Source organism: Branchiostoma lanceolatum, chromosome 3 (assembly GCF_035083965.1).
Source record: "Branchiostoma lanceolatum isolate klBraLanc5 chromosome 3, klBraLanc5.hap2, whole genome shotgun sequence".
In the NCBI taxonomy this organism is placed as follows: Eukaryota; Metazoa; Chordata; class Leptocardii; order Amphioxiformes; family Branchiostomatidae; genus Branchiostoma; species Branchiostoma lanceolatum.
In genome coordinates this window covers 5906599-5932198 of record NC_089724.1, presented here as the reverse complement: position 1 = coordinate 5932198, position 25600 = coordinate 5906599, and the positions used below count along the sequence as shown (strand labels likewise).

Genomic DNA, 25600 nt, shown 5'->3' with positions numbered 1-25600 from the left:
CTTCTTTTGTTGCATCCTTATTGTATTGTATTCTAACTATTTTAATTGAATCATTGTGTTTTTTTTATACATGTTTGCTTGTTGTTCAGTGTTCGGTTGGTAGAAAATAATTTATCACATGACTATGCTTAAAATGTAGATAGGTCACAATCTTAAGCTTGCTGGTGATTGTACAAGATTTGCACGATCAGCTCATGACATCTATTTGTTACCGGGGCCCACATTGATTTTAAGTTCCAGTAAAATGATTCGGGTCCCGGCCAGGTCCAAAAATAGCCCGGCAGCCACAGGATGTTCCACTGGGCTACGTAGGGGTCACACCTGAAAGTGTAAAAAAACTGAGCCTGTCAACTACCCGAAGGGACCCCAAGTTTCCAAGAGGGACCTAGTAAGCATTTACTAGGTGGTATGCAGGATGGCCATTTCACTCTCTCCTTTCTTGTTTCCCCCAGAGTGAGTTTGGGAACCCTGTGACCCGAATGCTGTTTCTGGAGGAGAGGAAGGATAACCTGGAGGGGGGAGGGAACCTGGTGTCGTGTGGGGGCAACGGGTTCGTCAGGTTCTGGAGTACCGGGGACTCCAGTCTGGTGGCAGAATTCCTGGCACACCCTCACAGTAAGCAGTCACCCTCAGTTAGTCTTTTGGCTAAAACATAACATCTGTATCTTCTTTCAAATAGTAATGGACAACCTCAAGTCCATTACTATTACACGCACCGCATCTTCAGAAAAGACGCTGTAGCCGCATAGTTCCCGTTCAGAACTTTATTCAAGCCCACAGCCAGACTAGTTTCGCCTTGTGTGTGGCTTTCTCAATGGTTAGAGCTCGAATGATGATAGATCTCGGTTAGCTGAGAATTCTTATTGCAAAAGAAGCCTTTTGGCACCAATTTTGTGTTGGTTCTGGGGTTAGGCAGAAGGGAGAAGGTTATACTACACGGCCAGTTATTGTTTGTTGGATTTGAACTGAGACAGTCATCATGATTTTCTTTGTCTGGTATTAACGTTATATCCACAGTGGATAATACTACCTGTACTTAGTCTAGTAAAAGTTTTTCAAATAGAATGGTTTCCAATTGCACTCTGACCTTTGTGATCTATTGCCATGGTTACAGTTGGAAGCATCATCATGGCCACAGATGACAGCAACCGTTACCTAGCAACAGGAGACGTGGATGGCAACGCAAAGGTGTGGAACATCGAGGAGTACTGCCTGAAACACAACCCTGATGGGCCTGTATGCACCGACCCACCTCGTGAGTTTTCCTTTGTTTACTTTTTTTGTTTTTTTTAAGCAGCATCTACTAACATAATTCTACCAGCCTGAGGGTACATAATTCGCCCACCCTGAAAATATACAGATCTCCAACCTTTAATGTCCCCCAGTATAATGCATCTACACGTATATCTAAACTGTGCACACTGAGGGGTCCTACACTAGAGATCTTTCAAACCCACTGTTTGTCAAAATGGCGGATTTATGTAACCTGGCAGATTAATGTTAATGGAGGTTACAGAAGAGATTTAGAAAGGTAAATGGCTTAAAAAGCGAGTACTGTCAGTATCCCAGAAAGAGGAGTTTCGGACCACAGTTGTACATTTCAAGACTCTTTTCACTTAGATTGCACACCCTCAAGTCTTGTGACAGTCTCTTGCGGAAATAATTCAAAAGAAAAAAATTGTGTATGGGAATGAAGGATGTACGTAGTACTACTGTAACAGTTACTTTTTCCAACAAAATAACATCTACAATTTTCTAATAGAAAGATTACAGTTGATGATGATGCTGTCCGTTTCTTCTAGCGTTGCTATGCAACCAGACTCCACATCTAGATTCCATCAACCAGATGTTGTTCTGCCGTCGCAACGACTGCGACCTCATTGTGTCCTGCTCCTCCGACTGCAGCGTGGCATTGTGGGATGTCCATGGGAACATCATCGGCTATTTTGGACAGGTAGGGCTTTTGACAACCTTGTTGTACACAGGGCTGTCTCCAGCTTCAGATTTTGTCTGTCTGTTGTTTGGGAGCCCATGTTGTTAATTTTCATGGATAAATCTGTCAAATTTAAGCTTACGAAAATACATTTGTCATGAATTTTACGTGAAGAACTTCAGATTTTTGGGACTGACAGTGAAATTTTTTTGCCATCCCAACAAGAAAATTTTTGTCCCTAGATGGAGGAAGAGGTCCTGGACACAGGCCTGGTTGTGAAGCTTGTGGTATAGGCAAAATCCAGATAGATCTCCCTCTCTATAGACAGAGTAGCCCATTGACTTAGGAATAGGACAGCAGCGTGGTTAGGAGGTAGAAGAAATTAAACACAGTTGGTGTCAGTCTTGTTAGTCTTACGAGGGAGTCTAGAAGGTAGATCTTCATGGAGCTAGTGAAGATGCCCTGAATTGGCTGCGGTACTGGCAAAACAAGATATCGTAGGTGGGCGGGGTGGCTAACTCTGCATTGTACTGACTCAGTGATATTTTCAAAGAAAGTTTTTGAACAAAAGTGAGATGAAGGATTCAACTGGGTATTACAGCCACAACTTTCTCAGTGGAATAGCTCTTTGACATCATGTCCATCATTTTACTTCCCCCAGGAGGAGAAGTGGAAGATCGAGGAGCACATCCCTCAGGAGGAGCCGGAGGAAGATGAGGAGAAGGAGACAGATGAAGAGGACGAGCTCCACCAGGCCCTGGAGGCTGAGGAGGACATGGCGGAGCTGACGTTCGAAGAGGAGGGCTTTGACGTGGACTTCAAGCACAACACCTGGGAGAAGACGTACCTGGGCAAGGCCTACCAGGATCTGAGGGTTCAGAAGAGGGAGAGGAAACAGCCCACAAACATACCAAACCTGCCGTACCTAACGTGGGAGAAGACTGGACAGGCACCGGCAGGGCCTTATAAGGTAAGGCCTTATGTGTTTATGTGCCTTATGTGTTTATGTGCCTTATAAGGAATGTTCTATCTATTGGGCATAAGGCCAATAATAATGAATGTTGATATGATTATAGTGTATGGATGATATCTGCGCGCGCATCAATTTTTGTCCGTTTCCCAAAGAAAAAAAAAGATTTTCAGCTATACTGTAAATCTTACAAAGCAGCTGCAAAATCAGAAAATGTTATATGCTGTAAATTGCAAAAAAGTATTTTACAAAATGGATTATACTAATGTCATGGAATGCCAAAGTCCATTCCAAAGTCAAAGAAGAAGATGTGAAAGAACATAAATTAAGAATCTATTATTCAGAATACCATGTACCATACTCTGTGTGTTAAATTTTGTTAATCCTTCCTGTTTGGGGTTCCCAGAGGATGTCATCCATATACAATCATGTAATCAAATCAACATGGCCTTACTATAATACAAAATTAATGTATATATCTTCACATTCAGCTTAAGATGAAAATCTGACAATACATGTACCTTTCATTGTTTGCAGAGTCTGGAAACGTCTGACCTGATGAAGATGAGTGTTCTGAAGAAGCCGGACTTCGTGGTTCATCCTCACAAGTACTTCGGACAGAGGACGGAGACACCTGTGGAGACCGTGCCCAAACTGCCGTCTCTGACTGATGGCAAGTTGCCATTCGGTTTTTGGCTGATTGTTGCTCAATAGGGGTGGATACCGGTTCGGCTTAATAAGGTCCAAGTCCAAGTTTAGGTCCAGAGATTTAGGTTCAGGTCCGGACCTGAACCTGGACCTGTCCATTTGATGTTTTGTTTTATTAAACCAATATTAAGCATAGAGAATTAATACTGACACGCACGACTATAATTAGTATAAACTTTTTTTGGTGAGAAGACTTTCAAGATAAACCAGTGTTTGATATTTGAATGTTGCACTTATTTCAAATGCCTTTTATTTGAATGTTCACTTATTTTAAATGTCTTTTTTGTCAGAGGGGAGACTCAAAATATGTCTTATCAAACAAAATAGAAAAATATATTTGAACTTTGTTCAGGTTTTTTTGGACTCAGGTTTTTGGCTTTCAGGTTTTTGGACTCGGTTCTTGGATGTTATAAAGGTCCGAATCAGGTCCAGTGAACCGGTATCCACCCCTATTGCTCAAGTATAGAAATGACAATGTCAGGATGAAATAAAGGATCATGACATGCATATGAAAATGCTCTTTTGGACAGAAATTTTCAAAACTTTTTCGTCCATTCTGTCAACTTTCTGGTCTGAATTTACCAATGGACCAGTGCACAAATTCAACCACATGTGGTTGTTGCAACACTTCTACTAGCCTTGTGCCAGGGTCACATTCCAAACTGGGGCCTGACTGGGCTGTTTGCAGGAACGAAAAATAAAACTGCATAATAAAGATTATCAAGAAGTATACACAAATTATGACTAATTCCTTTTGTTTACTTTTCATTCTTGCAAACTGCCTGGCCGAGCACCGGTATGGAATGGCAATCCTGGCATTACAGTTATATATCTGTAGTCAATATCACTGACAGTTAAGTTCCCCTTGAGATGCCCTTACCAGGATTGAACTGGGGTCTCCCAGTTACCGACTAATTCGAACCATGAGCTCAATCCTGGGAAGAGCATCTCGGTTGGGGCTGCACCCGTCTTTCGGAAGGGACGTAAAATGGGGGTCCCATGTTCGAGATGGTGCCTCAAACAGGTATCGGCGAAGGGCTTAACTACTCCCTGTAAAAATATACTCTGCTACTGAAACAGCAAGGAAACTCGCTGCCACTATAGTATGCACTACAAGGGTCTGAACAAATGAACTTGTATCATGCTGTTACTGTAATCTAACCAACATTGGGATTCCACTCCACAGGACTAAAGGCTGCCTTCGACGAGAAGACCCTCTTCCCAAAGTACATCATGGAGTTTGAGCTGAAGATGAAGTCGGTCCACGGGATCATGTCTGCCAACAAGAAAGGACGGACCAGCAAGAGCATCCTCGCGGCGAGCAAGCCCAACCTGTCGCTCCAGAGCAAGCAGTCCATGAACTCCATCTCCAGCAAACAGTCCGCCGACAACCTGTCTCCGAAATCCAGGATGAAGGCAAGCTCGCAGAAGATGCAGGGGATTCCCGACGTGGGAAAGAAGGGGCACCTGAAGCCTTTGGGGAAGACCACGACGTCGGAGGCATCCAGCTCATCTGTCCATACGTAATCGTGGTCTTTTGAAAAGTATATAGCCTAGGGGATTTTTTCCTCAACTTGGGACAGTATCTCTGTGTTCAGTGTTGAAAGAGACAGATTTATGTAAGTGCCCGGCAGGTGCACTTACATAATGGAGGTTTCATGTCAATGGAGGTGCACTTACATAATGGAGGTTTCATGTCAATGGAGGTTTCATGTATATCAGAAGCACCCAAAGTTCATCTGTTCAATCATATGCTTTTGTGGAAAGTGGGTATTTTTCATTCCTCCACTTACATGGGCTCCACCTAGTGTGAAGTGGTGGAAGAGAGCTGTGGGAGCAATGTCACTGATGATTCTGCCCAAATGTATATAATGACGGCACAGTACTAGTATCCCTGTGTACATTGGTTTGATGGAAGAGTGATTGTACACTGTGACAACACAACAGCAGTGTTGAGCGAGCAGCATATTTCTGTGTAGAGCGTTGGACGAGTGACTTTGGACATACATTGTACACCTATCAGTAGAAATCTGTGACAACAAATGTCACTGATGTTTCTGTTGTTAGAATCAATGATATTTGCCAATTAACCCTTGGTATCTAGGCCAAAAGATTAGCCTTCAGTTTTGACCACTTCATGTACTTGAATCAGACCACTGGGGTTGAGGTTTGCCTATGATGAGATTGACCACTATTGTTGTACAGAAGAGATTTACTCTTAAAGTGTCCATTTCGATGTGGTTATTTTGAGGTCTTGTACAGAAAAACCATGTACTTGTTACCTAACAGCATATGATATTGACCAAGTTTTACTTTATCATAACATATTTCTACAAGACTATGCTGTTGTGAAAATTGCAGAATGCCTTCATGACATTGAGTAGTAAACGTTTTTCTGTCTGTATATATCATATATTAGTACCACCAGAAAGTGCATTTTCTGTGGTTCATAATTACATTGAGATGCAATTCTGTGAAGATGTATTTTTGTATACTTTTGTACAGTGTTCCATAGGGTTGTGAAGGAATAAATTGGTATGAAGATGTTTTTGATGTCGTCTACCATGCCTACTCAGTCATTACCTTTGCCAAGATTGTTTTCGGTGCCAATCATATGTGAATAATATGTGTTTATGGAGAAGTTATGGATTGATCTTTAAGATATGTGTCAGCAAAATGAAAGTTTCATAATGGGTCTCCTTCAGATTTATATGGCATCTTTCATCAGTGTTAAAATCATGGCATTGCAGATTACACAGATCAAGTAAAACCAGCCACACACTCTAACACACACACACACACAGAAAAGACATCAGCGCACCATGACTTTACAAACAATAACTTACTGTTTGGATTTATTCTGTATAGTTATGATACATGATGTATAAAGCATGTCATTGCATTCTGACGAGTGCCAGTCTTGTACGTCCTACTCTGTCTACTATATGTGGGCAGCTGCAGGCCTGACCAATGGGGAGCCACCATTCAGTCATCCCCCTCCTCAACAACCATGCTCTCAAGTGGCAGTGTATACTACTCGTGGACAGGCCAAGAAATATGTTTTGACAAAGTCTTGTTCTGGGACCAGATTCTACGGAAAAGTCTCGTCAAAGTTGGGATTTCTTACCCCATCATGAGCTATTTTACTCTGTTGCTATAAGAAACATCTATAGAATTGCTGCCAATTTCATAAAGTGGTTTACAACAGGACTTGCAAGGAGTTCAGACATATTTTGCTCATGTTGTATGCTAGAATGCTCATACAAAAAAATTGTGGCTGAGCCATTTTGCATTCAGGTTTTGTGAAAAGTAGAGGAATCTTTTTTGGGGTTTTGGCCAAGACTACATCTTGCAAACACATTTCTAGCTCTGCACACCTATATCCACACTTACGAGTGAGTGTGAACGCAGCGCTACCAGTCCACACTTCCAGACAAGCATGACCGTACATTGCTACACAATGGTGGCTCCCTCTGATAACTCCTGATGTCGAAACACAAGGGGGATTCACGGAACAACACATCTTTGAGCAGCTAATTGTTTTCTTCATTCTCTCAATTATCCAAGATCATCTGCTATACTGTACAATTTCATGGTATAGGGACACTGTAAAGACATCTATTGTATGTAACCTCTCTATTTTTGAAATCTCTGTACATTTCTTACTAGACTACGAGTCTTTCATAAATGAAGCATGCTCCTGTTTGACTTGTTCCCTAAAAGATCAATGTAAAAAATTTGGGGTCGAAAAAACACCTTCATACCGCCAACAACCTTACACCTAACTGGCTTTCCCTTTGAGAGAAATGATTCCCTTCTCCTTCACATACCCTCTATCTAGCACACAGTGCTGAACATGTATACTGTACGGCTTTTTCCATCTAGTGGTGAAAAGTACTGCCAGCTACAAGCTGAAGTAGTGGTCCCAAGACGAAATACGGGGAAATACTTCCAGGTATCCTTTTTTTTTTCCAAAGTATGAAAAAAAAGTATTTTTATGTTTCCAAACAGGAGCAGTGCTGAAGTCGTGACTAACGGGAACCTTCTCACATATTGAAAGTGCAACAATTGGAATATTGCAATACCGTTCACCTCCCCTAGGAGGAGCTGTTGAGTGGGTCACAACAGGAGGCAGATAGATGTACACACGGCTACATGTCTCAGCCACAGCAAGGAACCCCACAATACAATTTGTTTGTTTAGAAAATGGCTTGACCTATTTCTTTTTGTACCCTGTTTGTGGTTTGAACGGACCAATGATACATTTAGACAGCACCAGATGAATGCAGCACGCAGTTTACGTGAATGCCCGTGCTGTGCCTAAAACATCACGGAAAACCACGATTTCTCCAGCGAAACTATCACATACCCTTCCTGTCTATTGCAATGAGCCTCTATCCACACAAAGGAAAGAGATCTCATTAGCACTACCATAGTCCTGCACTGAGACAACTGACCTAGATGGCTCCGGCCCTGTGGTGGTGCCAAAAACAACAGGGCGAACCAGAGAGAGCTATAATTGTTCCTTGACATTCAGTCCTTCCAATGTCGTCGTAACGGGGGAAAAAGTCATAGCTGCAACTGCCCACTGTCTGAACACATTCTGAACTATACATGGAGAGATATTTCAAATGAGTATATATTAACTGTTTGGAATATAATGTTATTTTTCATACAAAAATGGAGCCAAATATATCATATACTTACACAAATTACAGAGAATCCTGGCCTGACTACATTATCGGGTAGAAGACATCCGTTGTTTTTTGCATATAAATAAACGATGCAGACCAAGGGAAGAGTACATCCCAGTACTAAGAAGGGGGGGTTATTGCTATTACGTTTCTTGAGAATTATCATGACTACTATAGCTACAGCTTGCAGAGTAATTTACAAATCTGGAGTGGTGGGGTGGGGGGGGGGGCTACATGATTTGGACATACACGTCACTAGCTATGCATGATGGACAAACAAAACATCAGTTGTCTACAAATAGCTCTACCTTTTTGAGACCGCCCCCTTTCGTACATTTTTCAGTCGAACCATTCCGCAAACCCCCTCCGCATGAGTGGACCGGTCCAAATCCCGCCGGACAAGTGGTTCTAAACTGATGTAACCAATTGTCGGTTTCATGGCGGGAAGAGTCCAAGTGTGTAAGAGGGGGGGTCAGAAGATCACATCTGCGCTGTCATGAGAAGGAACACTTCTACATCGAGTCTAGTATTATTAACACTGTAGATGTGGACTGTGTAACATGATGTTCGGCTGGACCACAAGTGGCTTGGATGCTTCCTGTATTTCATTCAACAATAGGGCTGGTGCCTTTGTCCTGTACTGATCGTGGGTACGGTCTTCCTACAGTCCTGTCGTCTCATTCGCTACAGCTTTCTTTTTCTGCTGTGCAGCCACTTGGATGTGATCGATAACACCTGACCATCATTTCACCGATTGATTGCGAAGATCAGTGGTCCACTTCTGAATCGGAATCTGTTTGACGGATGTAGCCAGGATGCCTTCTGCGATGTGGAAACTACTACTCGATCTGTTCTTCATCTACAAAACATTCTGGGTCGTCTTAATTGTTACACTTTCCTCTCACGAGGATCTATTTTAAATACAGGGACTTTTTCGGGGCTTGTCTATGTACTGAGGAAGAAGCCCTTTACTTTTGTTCAATCCCCTAAACGAACGCCAAGTACTGACGGAAAAAGTTGACAGTCTTGTTCCTCGAATCGGCTATACCTCTACACGATCGCTCGGGTGAAATGTCACAATAATACAGCACGGAGGACTCATCACGCACGTGGCAAGCAGAACACGGTCGTTAATTAAGTACAAGTATTTCAATATTCACAAAAATGGTGCCCGCGGGAAAGCCCCCGGGCGGGAGGGGGGGGACATGGAAGAGTCAAACTGTACACGGTTGGTTGTCGCCATTGGTTGTGTTGTTTACATGGTTTTTCGAAAATGTTGTATCCTCGCCGCGGGGGGGTCAGGAGTAACTGGTGTCCGTGGCGATGCCACGCCCACACCCTCCCCCCTTCCTGTGTAGCTGATGTGTGATCGGGCACACAGGATGGACTGTATCATCAAGTCAACTCTGCAGGGTGACCTGAAATAAAAAAATTTTTAAAAAGAATAAATGTTGAGTAAAAGTTGTCTGTAACCGCCACGCAAGGGACAAAACAAGTATGGATAAAAGAGGAGCAAAAAGGAGGATCACAGAGAAGAATTAAATAAAAAGGTGGTCTCAATTAAGATATGTCACAAATTTGACTGTTTTTGTAGACAAATAAACCAAGCAAGTTTCTATTTCCCCATTAAAGCAAAAGTTTTCAAACACACAAATTATAAGGATGAAAGCTGAAATAGCACAGAGACAGCAACACAAAAGAAGACAAACTGCAAAGGTGTTAAATTATCCTGTTCACCCCTAATTTGAAATATGTCAACCTACTACGCTAGTATTCAAACATGGGAGGGTGGGACAGGTTACTTCAAAATAGGGGTGTTGGGGACGCTACCTGTGGTTGTGAGGGGGTATCATTGGTGTCAGCAGGAGTAAGTTCTCACATTTGTCATTGGTTGAGGAGAGGGACTGCTGCCTGTATGTGTAATAGGACAATTATGGCAAACTCTTTTTTTTATAAGAAGAAAGAAAAAAGGAAGTAGGACAGAACAGCAAACGAAAAATGGCAATTGAAAAGGAATATGTCAAGCCTGTGCGTTGAAATAAATGTGGCATGTCACGCAAAATCATGATGTGGCAAGCTGAAATTATAGATTCTTACAAACCATCCTACAAAATGAAATGATCATATTGATCCATGTTATCCATAAGCTGTCATTGTAAGAGGGGAGTCAAAAAGCAATGTATGTGGTCTTATAACAAGCTCATTTCTATTTGAGCCAAATTTGAACAGTACTGAATTGACGAAAAAAAATCAGCTTGCTACAAAACCACTGTCTTGCATAACTTTTGGACTCCCCCTCGTAGAAAGGAAAGGGTTTGGAGGAACCTAAAAAAGGGGTTGAAGTTTCTCTTGAAGTTTTAAGAGAAGCTGCCATACGTACCATCTCTCTGATGTCTTCTAGAGCCAGGTGATGTGGACATGGGTTGGGGCCCGGGGCCGCGGATACGGAAGTTGGATGGCAGTGTTCCTGTCCCGTCGGCGCCGGCCATGACGGCCTCCCTCTCCTTCATACCCCCAACTTCTTTGGGCCGTAATCTTCTTCTCCAAGATGGCTGCCGTTTGAAGTCACCCTGCTTCAGGAAAATATGGTCAATGTTTATGATCAGAAAATACTGCGTTATATCCAATCAGTTTCAGTTTCAGTTTATTTGTTTTACCAGAAATACATATCATTGGCCAATCAGGGCCACCTCTCACCTGATTGGGTGAAAGAATTATAATATCAGCCAATCACATCCATCCATTTCTGTTTTTAGTTGGGAAACTATTTACAGCTACATGTTCAAATGCTCTTAATTAAAATTGTTGACATCACTGTAAAGCCTATTGTTATAGGAAAATGCTGTGGCACCAATGGCTCTGCCCCTGAGGCCTTGCCACAAACTCTTACCTCAGATAGTGGTCTCCTATCCGTCCCCAGAGCGAGCAAGGAGTTGAATTCTCTTTCTAGAACCTGCCGTGCCTACAGAGGGAAGAACCACATTCAGTAGGTGAACAAACCAAAACTCTCAGGCATCGTTTGTTCATTAAACAATGGGATGAGGCAAGCAATTAATGATCTGTATCATTTTCGCAAGCTAAGTGTTGCTGTTATTTTGGTTTTGTATCATTTTGTAATTTGCATAATAACTTTTCAGTTACTTTTGTTGTAACTTTGAGTTGATGTAAAGCCCATGGCACACAGAATGATGCCTTTAAGGCGATGTGTATCACCCTCGTAAAATGAAAATAAATAAACAGACTTATGCAGAGTTGTTTTTGTCAAAACAGGCTTTTCAGGCAACAAAAGTAGCCTTAGTGTTCTGTGCCGCACTGGACAAATCACAGTCAGGGACAAAGACACTGGACATAGTAATCACAACATCAGTTATATAGAAGACTTGCAGGCTTCAAATCTATGATAGAAATGTACAGACTTTGCCCTATAAAGCGATGGAGTCAATCTAATCTCAAACGTCAAAGGATTTCATGCAATGGTCCTGTGTTGAGAAAATACACTTTACAGGCCCCACTGTGGGTCTTATACATTGTAATCATGCCAACAATCAAGAAGAGATTTTCTTCAATAATGAGATGAAAATATATCCATCTTGATGTCATGTCAATATAGAAACTAGTAACTGAGATTGCAATTGTATACTGTACATACATGTCGGGTAAGGAGTATGCATACAGTACCCCAACATACATGTACATAACATACAAAGTCAGAAAACATATAAAAGAAATGGTGTGACAACAACATGTAAACAGTCATTGATCAGAAATGTATTATATCATCATTTCCTCGTACAATCTGTGGGCATGCAACACTATCAAATCACAAACATGCAAATTAGCCCACAAACAAATCACAAACATGCAAATTAGTCTGCAGTGCAAGATTTGCACACCATGCCCATGCAGTCACCACACACAAATCACAACTTTGCTACTTCACTGCAGTTATGAGCTTAATGTGATGCTCAATTGATCTAATATTAATGTCATTTAAGGAAGACAATGACTTAGACTTAGGAACTTTCTCAAAAGATCTCTCTCAGAAGATAGCTAACATATATCTCAGAATTTGAACCTTATAACTTAGCATGTCTACTCTTATCAATATACAACAGTTACTGTACAAATGTATCTAACAAATCCAACGCTATTACAGCAACTCATTTCATGTTAATTTTTTAACATTTCTCCCTCCATAAATACAAGCTTTCTTAACATCCTTGTCACTGTTGTCTTAAATAGTGAATGCAGTACGCAAATATCCTTGCACTTTCTATATACCACATCCCAAAAGGAGACATTTGTTGATACTACACCTTGCCAACTTGTGCCGAGAAAAAAAAAGATATATCTAGCCAACACAGACCTACATTTTTTTGTATACTTCAAGAATGACCCTCTGTTTAAATTTATCTTTCAATGGATGATCTTCATTGACAAGTGGTGAGAAGAATCAGTGAGTACTAAGTAGAAAAAAAAAACCTACTCATCTACATCATACGTGAGGTTTTTTTAAAAATTATATCCCAGTAAGAAATCGGAAGAAACTATATTTCTAAGTCATGTTCCCTATCTTTATGATTGTTACAAATAAGATCTTTCATTGTTAATATTTTTTGTTCAGTATCAAAGATAACAATATACATACAGCACAGCCAATGTTAATACTGGTCTGCAAATTAGTATCTACTAAAATTAAGGTAGACTCTGATCAGCCCTAAGTTTGAGGTTAGGTCCCTACAAGCGATCACTGCTATACTTTCATCTCACTACACATTTAGATCATGTTGAAGCAATTATGGTAGACCTACAAGTACTGTACATACCATGAGAGCATTTGGAAGCCCTTGCATTCCATCATATCGGCCCATTGGATCTATATCATCCTATGACAGATATTGAATGTGGGTGCAGAATAGACATGTGTTACCAAGCTTACATCTTAACTAGCTTCCTTCAAAACAGTAGACATCACTACATCAATGTTTTCATTCATCATGTGGGTTTTTTTGGGTGGAGGGACTGATTTTTTTCAGCTCACTACCTTGGGCATTTTTTAAATGATCTTTTTCAGTAAGCTGCCTTTTTCATATTTTCAGAAAATATAACTTATGTGCTCAATAGCAATGTGTAATCTTGATGCCTGCTTTTTTCTGTGTCAAAGGCTTTTTTCAAGGTTTTTCAACGGACACATATTCCATCAACAAGCAATACGTTCAAATATGGACTTTTGTTGCATTATTTTCCAAAAACTTTGCCGGGATTTCTGAACAGAGACATTGTTTGCTTGTTTTCTTGGTGAAGTCGGCAGTGAACGAATCATTTTGCCATTTTTCAGGGAGCAGATATATCACAAAAGAGTGTGTTAGTAGTATAGACAACAAATCCCTTTAAATCCCCAAACACATACTCACAAACAAATACCAAGTATATGGCTATAGTCCATACTTCTAACAAAAACTTCCTACACAAATCGTAATAACTTCATCTGTCTTTCCTTCTGGACCAGACCTAGCATCTTAAGTTAAGACATATACAAGACACATACAAGTGTGGGCTGTACCATCTGCATCCCTACATGGGGGTGGTCAGGATATGTAAAAAACGAACCTGTTGGTTTGTCGTTGGTATCTGCAGTGCCAGTGCCATGCTATTGTGGTCAAAACTGTCATCCAGAGCGATCAGCGCGCCGTGGACACCGCTTTCTATCAAGTTGGAGGCGTACTCTCGTAGCCCAATCGATTGCACCCATCGAATCACTCTCTCATTGGTCCACACAAGGACATCTGTGTGGAAGGAGAATTCACTTTTTGGTCAATATATTTTGGCAAAAATCTACATTCACTCTGGTGGATATCAGCTACAATGTAGAGGATTGATTTAGCAAACATTAAATTGACGAAAGAACTTTTCCCAAGATATATGTATTAGCTATGGTACATCTTGGCAAAAAGAGCTTCTAACTAAGAAATAAAACACTTTCTACTACTTTAAAATATTGCAGCAAATAATACAGCAAAGGAGCCTTTTGACACATGTCAATCAACTTAATGAAATCAACAATTGGTTCAGACGTTACCTTTAACTTCATTATTGCTATCCTCCCTTTGTCTTTCCAGTTCTTTGCGGTCGTAGTTCAATCTTTTTAGGCACTGGATGCCGTACTGCAAGCTAGTTCTGAAACAGGATTCTGGTTAGAAGTCTGAAAACAGTCACAATGATATCCGTGAATAGTTTCATTAGGTTGGTAAGTCACTGAATAAAAAGACTCTTTTTACAACCGTTCAGAGTTGCGTTGAAGAAGGTGACAGATGGTCACCGAAACGTTGGTGGAATGAATCTCTTGGTTGTGTAAAAAGAGTCTTTTTATTCAGTCACAATGACAGTATTACGGTTAAAAATGTTAACTTCATTAACCTGTAAACATGTTACATTTGTACCTATCCCACTGAGTATTGTACATTTTTAAGTTGATCAATAAGAAAAAAAAAAGATCTAACCACTCCTCTGATAGATCAAGGCTTACCAACAATTTGAAAAGAATCGTAAAAACCCATTTACTACTTACAGGTTGTTCCATTAAAAAAAAAAACTAACAAGAAACATTACATGTGCCTTCAAAAAAGTTTTGACCACCCTTCTCTAAATGCTTTCTATAAAAAAGGAACAAAACTCTTACATAAAACCCAGGGCTGTCCCTTCCTCTGGGGAAGGAAAAATTTGCTTCTTATCTGACCTTGTCCGTAAAAAAACTGAACTTCATTATTAAAAATTGACAAAACTGTATTTTCGTAATCTAAGAATGACAAACTTAACAACGAAAATCAACATGAGCTCACAAAACGGAAAAAGAAATTAAAGCTGAAGACAGCCCAACAAGACAAGTACAAAATGGGTACCTGTGAAAACTGTCCACCATTTTCAGCTGGCCCCTCAGGTCCTTTTTGGTGAGGTGGTCCAGCATTCGCGCGTCCACCAAGCACTCCATAAACGTGCTCCGGTACTGCGGAAGCCCCAGCGACGGCAACCATTCGTTCCCAATCCACTCGTGGTTCATGTCTCCGTACGCGAGGGTCTGGAGAAAAAAAAGGGAACCAGGGAAAACGTCGCTCATTAATTACCACTTTCCGAACAAGCCCAATTATTCTGTTAATAATCTACTGTTATTTTTGTTCTCATGATTAGCTACTTTAAAAAAACAAAGGCTTCGGCATTTGGTATCATAAGGGTGTGAATGAAAGAGAGGACAAGACAAAATAACACAGAAAAAACACAGATATGTTCGCAGAAAAAAATGAGTAGTTGAAAACATGTAAAACAGAAGCCAAACCGCAAACCTGCAGCAAAAAAATGTACCGAAATGTGTTAATGATGCAATACTATTGACAATGAGGCTGATGTTGGCTGCGGTTGAGTTGGAAAAAACGTTCTACAAACAAGTCTTGGTTAGTTGGATGTAAATACACAATTTCTGTAATCTATGTTACGTGTTTCGGATGTCTCGAGCTAAGAATTAGCGTGATTAGGGTCTGTCTTTTTTTTTCCAGCACACGCCATCCTCTAGGGTACTGCTGGGAAGACACAAAGCATGCTGGGTTGAGCAGCGTCCGTTGACAACTGAGTACCTTCAAGTCTCTCTGCTCTATTGCTTGGGATACAAGATGGTCAGGGTTTGTGGTTTCTTCTTCCAGGGCAGAGAGTTGTTCTATTAAATGGTCAAGTTTCTAGGAAAAGATGCCAACAAACAAAAGGAGTGAGGATTGGTGGGTTTGTGCACTGCTGCCATACAGGGAAGAAAAGATGGCTTTCATGTCTGGCAGCAGAGCCAACGAAAAGAAAGTAGGGCGACACAAAGTCAAGACAAATTCAGGACAAAATAAGAGAAAGTGAAGAAGCGAAGAAAAATGACAGTCTGCAAACAAAGAATGATGATTCAAAACTCTAAGTCTGCGATCTTTCTTTAATAACATCAAACACCCAGGCCATACGTTGATGGCACTTCAACATAACCTGCATTAATCTTAATCTTTCTCATAAACGTTGCCCAACACTTTCTTTTCTTCCATGGGTTTTCCTTGTCCTACATACATCTCTTACTTTCAAATGGACACTGTTAAGGATGTTATGTACTATGTTGTTTGATGTGCTTGTAGGCTGGAGATCGTGTCAGGGATCTTGCCTCGAAAAATCTAAACAGTTGTTCAGTTCTTCCCAAATATTTAAATTAGAGCAAAATAACTACCTTGTGCAATACCGCACCTTGTAAAATCATAAATATAAAAAAAATTAAACTGAAATAGACAGTGATAGTAGCTCTCCATATAAACGAAAAAAATGTGAAATTCTTTTTTCGCAGGGTTGCAGCTAAGTTGGCGCATGCAACAAACTTGAGTAAAATGCCACAACTCAGCGAAGATTTTAACAGCGCTTCGAACAACAGAATAAAAAGAAAAATGATTTCTAGATCAGTGATTAAGTTCAAATTCAGTGGGGTGTGCCCAAAAAAGAAAAAAAAAAGAAGCTGAAAAGAGTTGCATGCATCAGACATGCATCTGGAACTGCAAAAAAAAACCTGGAACAGAAGCGCCCCCTGTTGGCGGGGTGAGGTACTGACCGTGAAGGCTGGTATGGCCTGGTTTTCGCTTTCCATTTCCTCGCGAGTAACCCAGACATTCCCTGTGGTCTGGGGGGAGGCAGCATGTGGGAGCAGACAGGGAGGTGTTAGATAAGTACATCACCTGCACTATCAGGCGTCTGTGACCCCCCATTTTGTCCTTATGTGGACTATTCCTTTATATCTTTCCTTCACACAACCTGACCGGTCAACTTTGTATTAGGAATGGTCAGCTTGGTTTGAAAAAGCTAACCTGACCATTGCTATGCTAAGTTGACCAGCACCAGAAGAGTAGACAACATTTTAGACGTGACCATTTTTGCAACTTTTTTGGGGGAGCTCAGATAGTGCAGGTGACGGGGTAAAATTTAGTCACATTGAAAATGTAGACAGGAAATGGCATGAGTATGGGAGGTAGAGATCTGTACACCCCTCACAGATAAAATGGACAGGTCCAGTCTCACTTTGCCAACATAAAAAAGGCAACAACCTTTCTGAAAGATATTTCTAAAATGATAGTTTGTAACAGATTCGACACTCATATTCCTTCCTAGTGTAATCTTCAAACAGGTAATGGCAAGCAAAATTGTGATTTTCCCCAATATACAATACTTCCCTTTCCTGACAGAATGTTTCCTGAAAAAAAACATGGCGGTCAAAAAAATGTACAATCCTTCCCACCAACATCTGCATGGAGATGATAGTATTCTAGTCAGCAGACTAGTCCATTTGTTACCGAGGGGTGCTGGACTAGGCACTAAAGGATGTGAGACCTGGACCAGTCCATTCTGTTACCAAGGGGTTCTGGACTAGGCACTAAAAGATGTGAGACTTGGACCAGTCCATTCTGTTACCGAGGGGTTCCAGACTAAGCACTGAAAGGTGTGAGTCTTGGACCAGTCCATTCTGTTACCGAGGGGTTCAGGACTACGCACTAAAAGATGTCAGAGGCAGCGAGAAAAGGGGGAGGGGGCTCAGTTGGGAGTGGCAGTACCCACCGTGCGGGACGTTGAGGGGGCGGACGGCGAGGTGAGCGACACCATCTCCTGGATGGCCAGCCGCAGCTTCAGGCGGTGGAGCGGGTTGGAGATGCCGATCTCGCGCTGGATCTCCTGGTCCGACAGCGCCGACATGATGGCGCCGCTCTTAACGTTGGCCCTGCACGCCGCCACGTACCACGCTGGCATGCCCACCCACAACTGCAAACAGAGATCACAGTCAGTCAGTCACATCGTAAAACTAAACATGACCACATCTCACGCCGGCATGCCCACCCACAACTGCGGGCAGAGATCATGGTCAGTCAGTCACATCGTAAAACTGAACATGACCACATCTCACGCTGGCATGCCCACCCACAACTGCGGACAGAGATCACGGCCATTCATGGCAACATTAAACATGACCACATACCACGTCGGCATGCCCACCCACAACTACGGGCAGAGATCACGGTCAGTCAGTCACATCGTAAAAACTAAACATGACCGCTATTCTGCATTCAGAAGACGGATCGTCATTACAGTTTTCTAATATGAAAAAGGATACTTACCTCTAGCCAGGCCACTATCGTGGGCCCGTTCCACAGTGCAAATGGCAACCCTGATCTGCGAGCTTCTTCTAAGAGTTCATATCTGTACAAAACACAATGCCATACATTGTCAGCAACATAGAGCAGAGAAGATTTGATTCCAAAACACTACCTATGAGCAGTACTGTGGTGACAATGCACCATCAATGGTTCCCCTAAAAGGAACTTTAAATGGGTAGGCAGTTTGAGGTGGTGATTCTATTCTACACAGCTAAAAGTTGAAATTGATGTTTCAAAGTTTTCTTGAAACCCAATCTTTACATTAAATAGTATTAAAAAGAAAAATGCTTGATCAATCATGTAAAAACAAAAACACAAACAACAAAACTTGATACAAAATGGCCAGAAAAGCAAAGCAACACTCAAACAGCAACAGAAAGTTGGCATAAATCAGAAGTGACTACTACGTAAACCTTACTTTTCTGATGTCCGCATTTGGCCACTCCCACTATTATTCCAACAGAAAAAGTGCCCAGGTGTGAAAAAAACAAAACACGAACTTAGCAAACATAAGAGAACATAATGAAAACAGCATTGGACATGGGGAAACAGTATCAAACACAAGGAAACATGAAAAAAAAAAACTATAACCAAAAGTTAGACTAATTCAGATCAACAAAATCACATAATCCTCCTAATACTTCTAAAAAAGAGTAAAGAATACACTGAAAGATACACTTAGAAAATGGACTAAATAGTGGAGGAAAAGTCACATAACTGGCATACTTTCCTGAAGATCTACTCAATCAAGAATGTTCTATTCGTCATTTGACACACACATCATACCATATTGTATTAATCAATCAACATACCAATTACCAAGCCAATCACACAAACTGTAAAACCAACCACCTACTTCTTTTTCAGCCTCCTCTCCATCTCTCTCTTCTGGCCCGGTCCCACGCCCAGCCCCATGGCATCCTGGGACACGTCACCCTCCCCGCCGCCGAGCAGCTCCTTGCTGTTGGACGCCATCTTACCCGCCTCGCCCTTCTTCTTGCCGAAGAGGCGCCCGATGGAGCTCTTGATGCCGCGCTTCTTGGGCGGCTGCTTGTGGAGCGAGTCCTGAGAGGAGTTGGTGGAACTGAGGGGGGATGGGGTGGATTGGCTGTCCCCGCTGCTGTAGGGTTGGAACAGTAAGACAGCATATAAACTTAAGCCAATGGATATGTTTTAAGTCTCTATTCCAAGTGTTCCTACTGCTGCCTTTAGACATAGCTACTGTTGTCTGAGAGAAAACTGATGAGGGCTTTTTGATCTGGCTTTTCTAAGGATGGATATTGAGGAATTTTCTGAATTCAAAGCTCAGTAACTCGTTGATTCCCTCAAAATGCATCCTCAGGATAGCCAGCTCGAAAAGCCCTATATTCATTCTGGTTGGGAAATGCCGGAACCTGACGTCACCTATTGTGACTTAACAAGTGATTAATTCAATCATCAAGGTAGTAGCTGTCAGTACGGTTCAAATTGGCGGGAGAGGTCTGAACTATGACGGACTTATGTAAAACAAGTTAGAACTTGACTTTGGGGTATATTTAGCAGAATATAGTAGGCTTTTCAATTTTAAGTTTAGCCTGCCTTTAAGGTCAGCTGACAACCAAAATGATAATCTTTTTTTCTTCTTTTTGGTGGTATCTAACAATGTTACATGTATGTTCAGGGTAGGCTCTTTGAAGACACAAATCACTGTATTCTCTACAGTAGCCATCTTGTTTTGGGCTTCGGTGGCCATATCTGGGGACAGCAGAAATAGTGGGGCACAGGAAACCTATTGTATCATCAAGACATTCATATTTGTCTGAGATAAATCCTCATGAGAAAGAAAACACTGCACACGAGAACAGCAAAACCTGGCAGAATAAAGAGTCACCACAACAGTCACAGCACACGAGAAACTCACCTTTGACGGGAAAGATAGAAGCTACAAAAGAAAACAGCAAGAAAGCAAGAAGGAAAGTAAGCAAAGCTTTTTGAGCAAGGAAAAAAACTCAAGAAAGCAAGAAGGAAAGTAAGAAAAGCAAGAAGAAAAACTAAGACAGCAGAGTTTAAAACTAATTATAACGACCTGTTGCACTACATCCAGCAAGGACTTCTAGAAATTCTACTTAAGATTTTGGGAAGGCAAGCAAATCCTTGCTGCCTTGTATATTGGCGGTGCAAATATCTGTACAAAGAAAAAACTTCCCAAAAACAAAACACCAAATTCTATCTAACAGTAGACTGCATGTATTTCTGAGCGAGCTTAACCTTTAACACACTCAAGTAGCCATTTAGCACCCAATTCTCTATTGGCTACAGAGTAAGGCAGCAGGGAGAAGGTTAAGTTTGCCATACCTCCTAACATCTTCACTGCTGTGTGCTGCCAGTGCGGCGGCCACTCTGTCCAGCTGTAGGGAGCGGGGTGTTGGCGGGCTGGACTCACACTTGATGGACCGTTCCTCTTTGCTATCCTCTTTGGAAGATGCTGGTGACTGTAGCACACAAATCAGATTCATTTATCTTTTGGCACAACGTCAGACTTTATGATTCCTTAAGATATGTATGGTTTTATTGCAAAAGAAAGGTACTGTGAAATGAAGAAATGTTGGCGGTGGTTTTATGTTCGCGTTTTACTCTTTACCACGAACTTAAAAAATACAGCAAAAAGCCATTCCATTGTGTGACTGTAGTGCTGCTATAATTGTTTCAAAAGCAAACTCAAAACCACTGCAGTACATGTATGTTGTTTGATCTGTAATGGAAGATTTTCAACATACAAATCTGGCTAAGAAACTTCTTTTGTGTGAAAAAACTAACAAACAAACAAACAAGTAGCCTTACCTGAGAGCTGGTGTTTGAGGATTCGCTGGACAGGGATGTGGCTGTGGGGAGGCCGAAGCCCCCACCGGACCCAGGGGACTGGTTCCCCGCTCCATCCCCACCCTGGAAGTCACAAAAGGTAAAGTCAACTTTCTGCAAGAGAAATAACACAATACCAGAGACTTGAACAATCAAACATTTGCAATGTAGAATTAGGCCTCACAAATTTATTTTCTTGGTTAACAGAATAAAAAAAAATTTTTTCTAAATGCTAGATTGGAAAAACAACATGAAAACAGAATCCCAGAGGAATGTTTTTACTTTGGTGCACACAGTTTCAGGGTGTGAACAGGGTCAGGTGCAAGTTTTCACCCCAGCCTTCTATCTTCATGTTGTGTTTTTTTGCTAAAATTGAAAATAAAAATCTGTTAACCAAGAAATTAAATTGATGTGGCCTTACGGTAGAAAGCAACTGACCACTGTGACAGCTTTTTGCATTTTTCTGTTACCCTTTTTTGACTTGTTCAGCTTGCGATCTCATAAAGTTATTCAACACTGTACTACACACAGACAACATATAAGGCCTAAGAACAAAATGTTGTGTTTCCAGTTCTGGCCCTGAAAAAATTCTTGCCTTTTCATTTTTTTTTTTTAGATTTCAGGCAAAGTGATCTAACAGATACAGTTGAATAATGTAAAACTAGAATTCACAGGACGCCGGAATTTTCAATACAATGTTGTAACTGCACAGAACTGCTGAACAAAGAAGTTCAATGTTTACTATGCATTCCAAATGTTTGAAGCCTTAATATGTTCAAAGAGTGTTAAACACAGAGAGTCTGTAAGAAAATTTGCATTACTTTTTGGATTCTATTTTGAATTCTTATCACTGAGATGTCAGATCGAAAATCCTATGTCCCTTGCAAGAGGTTGACCCAAAAAATGGTTAAGGTTTTTGCTAGGGTCGGTAACCCGTAACACAACATTTTTTTTCTAGGCCTAATCAGGCTGGATTCGAAAAGCGATCTTATTCTCTCACCTGAGCATCTACCGCTGGGCTCCGAGGAAGCTTGGGAGTGGACCTCCCGCTACCGGAGGGGGAGGTGGATCCGAGGCGCTCCGACCTCAGCCGTCCGATGCTTCCCAGGTCAAAGGTCGACTGCACGCGACTTTCGATCTCTTCCGCCCGCTGCTCCGTCGACTCCTTTTCCTCCTGGATCAGTCTGGTTGAGGAAAGTGATAATGTTCTAGAATTAATGAAGAGAGAGAGAAAAGATAGATGGAGAGAGCGGATAGAGAGGAAAGAAGTCAGCAAGACAGACGTCTGGGGTTTGTACGTCTGACATCTTTTCCTAATTCTGTGGCATCAAATCTTTAATTTCATTGTGACAGCATTGCACCGTGTACTTACTGTGTATCTTTTCCTTACCATTTCTTTAAAAATTCACGTCTTTTCTTCATTCTGTGGCCAACAAAGCATTGATTTCTGTATTTACACTATTACACTGTGTACTTTTTACTTCATGTATCTTTTCGTTATCATAATTCCAATTCACATTAGCTGAACACTTTTTATTCTTGGCTTTTTAACTCTACGAAATGATACTAAAGCAAATGTGGGAAAATTTTATGATTTTCTGTCATTGCACAAACCCCGGAAAGCCAAATGTGACACTAACACATCAACATGCATTCACATGCCGTGCTTCATGCACTGTACATGCAATACAAGACTATCTACAGCTCAGAAATAAAAAGGAAAGAAAAACAGACATACACAGCAAAATACTGTGACACTCAACACTACAGATAAGAACGTTTACAAGTTTCTTAGAACTAAATCATTTTTACAATTTACAAAATGTTTATTCTTTAATAGATTCTTACAAACAGTTACTTTTGTATTGAATGATTGGAAGAATGGAGGCGGTACTAACCTAATTTCATTGTTGATAGCGTCCAACTGCTCTTGCAACATTCGCGCGAGCGTCTGCGCGTCCGTGTGTCCGCTGGGAGAGAGCAGATCCACCGCGCTGTACACATCCTCGTCTTCCTCCTCAATGCCGAACTCGGAGTCGCTCTCGAAGGCCTGCTGCACGTTGGCGAGGACCGTGGCCTGCTCTGCCTTCTCCCACTCCTGCTCGTTTAGCGTCTGCACCTGCGGGGACGGCGAGGGTTGCCATGGTTACAAGACTGCCATGGTAAACTTTTGAAATAAAGTGTTGTACAGTTCAGGACTTTAGCCAGCTTGTTTTTTTCTCCCCTTGAGTATGACGGAAAGAGCCCAGACGAAGAATAATTTTTTTGGGTCAACGTGTACAAATTTCCATCATTTTATTCAAATCTTGACATTCTCTATGTTTATGAAGGTTGGACATTTCTGTTTTACATGCACAAAAGTCTTACCATCATAACCATTACCTTGTTGATTACTATTATACAACAATGTGTTTCTGTTTTACTCGCAAAAATACAAAATATAAGACCAAAAGTTTTCCTATCATAAGCAGTACCTTGTTTATTACTATAACTCATCAACATTATATCATTACAAGTACTTACTCTACTTGGGTCAGCCCTGTAGCGACCCGGGGTGGGTCGGCGGGGGACACCGCTAACGTCCGCCTGCCCTCCCACCACGATGTTGGGACTCAGAGGATACCTTGCACTTAAGTCTGGAAGGCTTCTACAGAACAAAACAACAACAAACATCTCAGTCAAATACTTACCATAGAAACTATCCATACATGATTTACATTTGAGTGACATTTGCATACCATACATAAGAGTTTATGACTTTGACATGCTCAACCGGTTTTTCCAGTTGCCACTGGCATTATTTTATGCAAATACATTGTGTACTTGTAGCAGGAGTATGCGAAAATGGCTAATGCAATTATGCCATTTTATTTATAATGGACTGAATGGGAAACGGTTTAGGTTTTCAGAATTTTATGCATATCCCCCGAAATATGCTATTAACCGTAATGCAAATAGCTGGAATCTACTGTATTACAACTACTGACTACTATTATAGCAATGCCAGCAATGACAATTTATGCTTTCTCAATGTTTTCTGAAGAAACATACCTTCCATCAATCATGGTTCTACCAGCATTGTGGGCCTGAAAACAATGAAAGAGAGAGTCAAGGTTAAAATAATATAATCAAAAGTATATGTTTCATTATTATCCTATGTGACTGTGTTCAGTTTCACATTATCCTTTTTACATGGAAGAAATTATGTAAAAATGACCAGGTAGCTTACCTTTCTAAATTCTCCGTCAACCTTTACTTTATCTATTTCTTCTAATAGTTTTTCCTGCAACAAAAGAAAGACACATGTTTCAACCAGGAACTTTCAACCAAAACCCTTACATATGATTACAATCAAAGAGCATCCATTTGAAATGCAATATTTTACTCATTGAAATACAAACTCTCAGAATAGCTCATATCATTATCTACAATTGTTTTTATTTGCCATGGTATATATTCTTCTCAAAACAAAACACCAAAATGTGCTGAAAGTGAAATTCTACAATTTCTGAGACTGAAACATTATTATGTTCAGACCATGCATTTCAATCAACCACATGACAAGAGAAACACAAGGACTCACCTTTTCTAGTTGAGTTTCTTCCAATCTCTTTCTAGTAAACTCTAATTCCTGAGTTAACGAATTCTGTAAAGAAAACAAAAGACAGCATTCATCAGTGTTGTTATGAGTAACAGAGCACACATTCAAGCACACAGAAAAATCCTAATTCCCAATTCTTCTTAGTGTTGACCATCCAAAATCTTTTTTCATAGAAAAAGTCCTCTTTTAAAGGAACATACAGCGAAGGATCAACCGTCAAGCTGTCAGTGCAACTTATTTTTTATGTCATTCTGTGGGCATATCCATCTTCCGTCGGTCTATTTGCATATTTTCATTAATCTAACTTGTAAAGCATTTCAACCTCCCAGTGACACCCTTTGTTCTAATCTTACCCTCCCCTTTCTAATGCCTAGCCTCTACCAGGCTTTACAGGTCGCTGGAAAAATAGTAGAAATTGGCAGATCGACAAATAACTTGCCAAGTAAGTAAGCTGGCCAAGATTGCAAACTGTACTCCCTGGCCAGCCAACTCCTCTGGTATGTTATCTGTCAATTAGGCCAATTTTTACTATTTTTCAAGCAACCTGTGGAGCCTAATGCCCTTGCCGAAGTAGTTTTGACACAGTTCCACATCTGTTTTTGTGGGCATGCAATGTAACGGTGGTGGACACACAATATAAACGGTTCCCGT

At 41.0% G+C, this 25600-nt stretch overlaps 2 protein-coding genes across 24 annotated transcripts in view; one reads left to right on the top strand and one right to left on the bottom strand.

Moving 5' to 3' along the window:
- LOC136429861 (cilia- and flagella-associated protein 337-like) overlaps positions 1-6157 on the top strand; it is a 29146-nt gene extending 22989 nt beyond the window's left edge. Inside the window, exons 21-26 of the mRNA XM_066419936.1 lie at positions 453-615; positions 1115-1255; positions 1803-1954; positions 2595-2903; positions 3441-3576; positions 4798-6157. Of these exons, the coding sequence (XP_066276033.1) occupies positions 453-615; positions 1115-1255; positions 1803-1954; positions 2595-2903; positions 3441-3576; positions 4798-5138 (1242 nt within the window). The 3' untranslated portion in view covers positions 5139-6157. The remainder of the gene's footprint in view (positions 1-452; positions 616-1114; positions 1256-1802; positions 1955-2594; positions 2904-3440; positions 3577-4797) is intronic.
- A 277-nt stretch (positions 6158-6434) lies between these two features.
- The window catches only part of LOC136429858 (liprin-alpha-1-like), a 40485-nt gene continuing 21319 nt past the window's right edge, over positions 6435-25600 (bottom strand). For 5 of the 23 annotated variants that reach the window (XM_066419912.1, XM_066419914.1, XM_066419915.1 and 2 more), the window contains 22 exons: positions 24932-24994; positions 24578-24631; positions 24400-24434; positions 23872-23995; positions 23247-23467; positions 22349-22556; positions 21331-21462; positions 20845-20981; positions 19367-19630; positions 18929-18958; positions 18472-18553; positions 17918-18118; positions 16920-16988; positions 15931-16029; positions 15205-15380; positions 14385-14482; positions 13916-14091; positions 13132-13191; positions 11196-11267; positions 10686-10878; positions 10136-10216; positions 6435-9723 (listed from right to left, as the gene is read on the bottom strand). In XM_066419912.1, the coding sequence (XP_066276009.1) occupies positions 10164-10216; positions 10686-10878; positions 11196-11267; positions 13132-13191; positions 13916-14091; positions 14385-14482; positions 15205-15380; positions 15931-16029; positions 16920-16988; positions 17918-18118; positions 18472-18553; positions 18929-18958; positions 19367-19630; positions 20845-20981; positions 21331-21462; positions 22349-22556; positions 23247-23467; positions 23872-23995; positions 24400-24434; positions 24578-24631; positions 24932-24994 (2547 nt within the window). In that variant the 3' untranslated portion in view covers positions 6435-9723; positions 10136-10163. The remainder of the gene's footprint in view (positions 9724-10135; positions 10217-10685; positions 10879-11195; positions 11268-13131; positions 13192-13915; positions 14092-14384; positions 14483-15204; positions 15381-15930; positions 16030-16919; positions 16989-17917; positions 18119-18471; positions 18554-18928; positions 18959-19366; positions 19631-20844; positions 20982-21330; positions 21463-22348; positions 22557-23246; positions 23468-23871; positions 23996-24399; positions 24435-24577; positions 24632-24931; positions 24995-25600) is intronic. The other 18 variants (XM_066419913.1, XM_066419917.1, XM_066419916.1 and 15 more) reach the window with 18 other exon arrangements.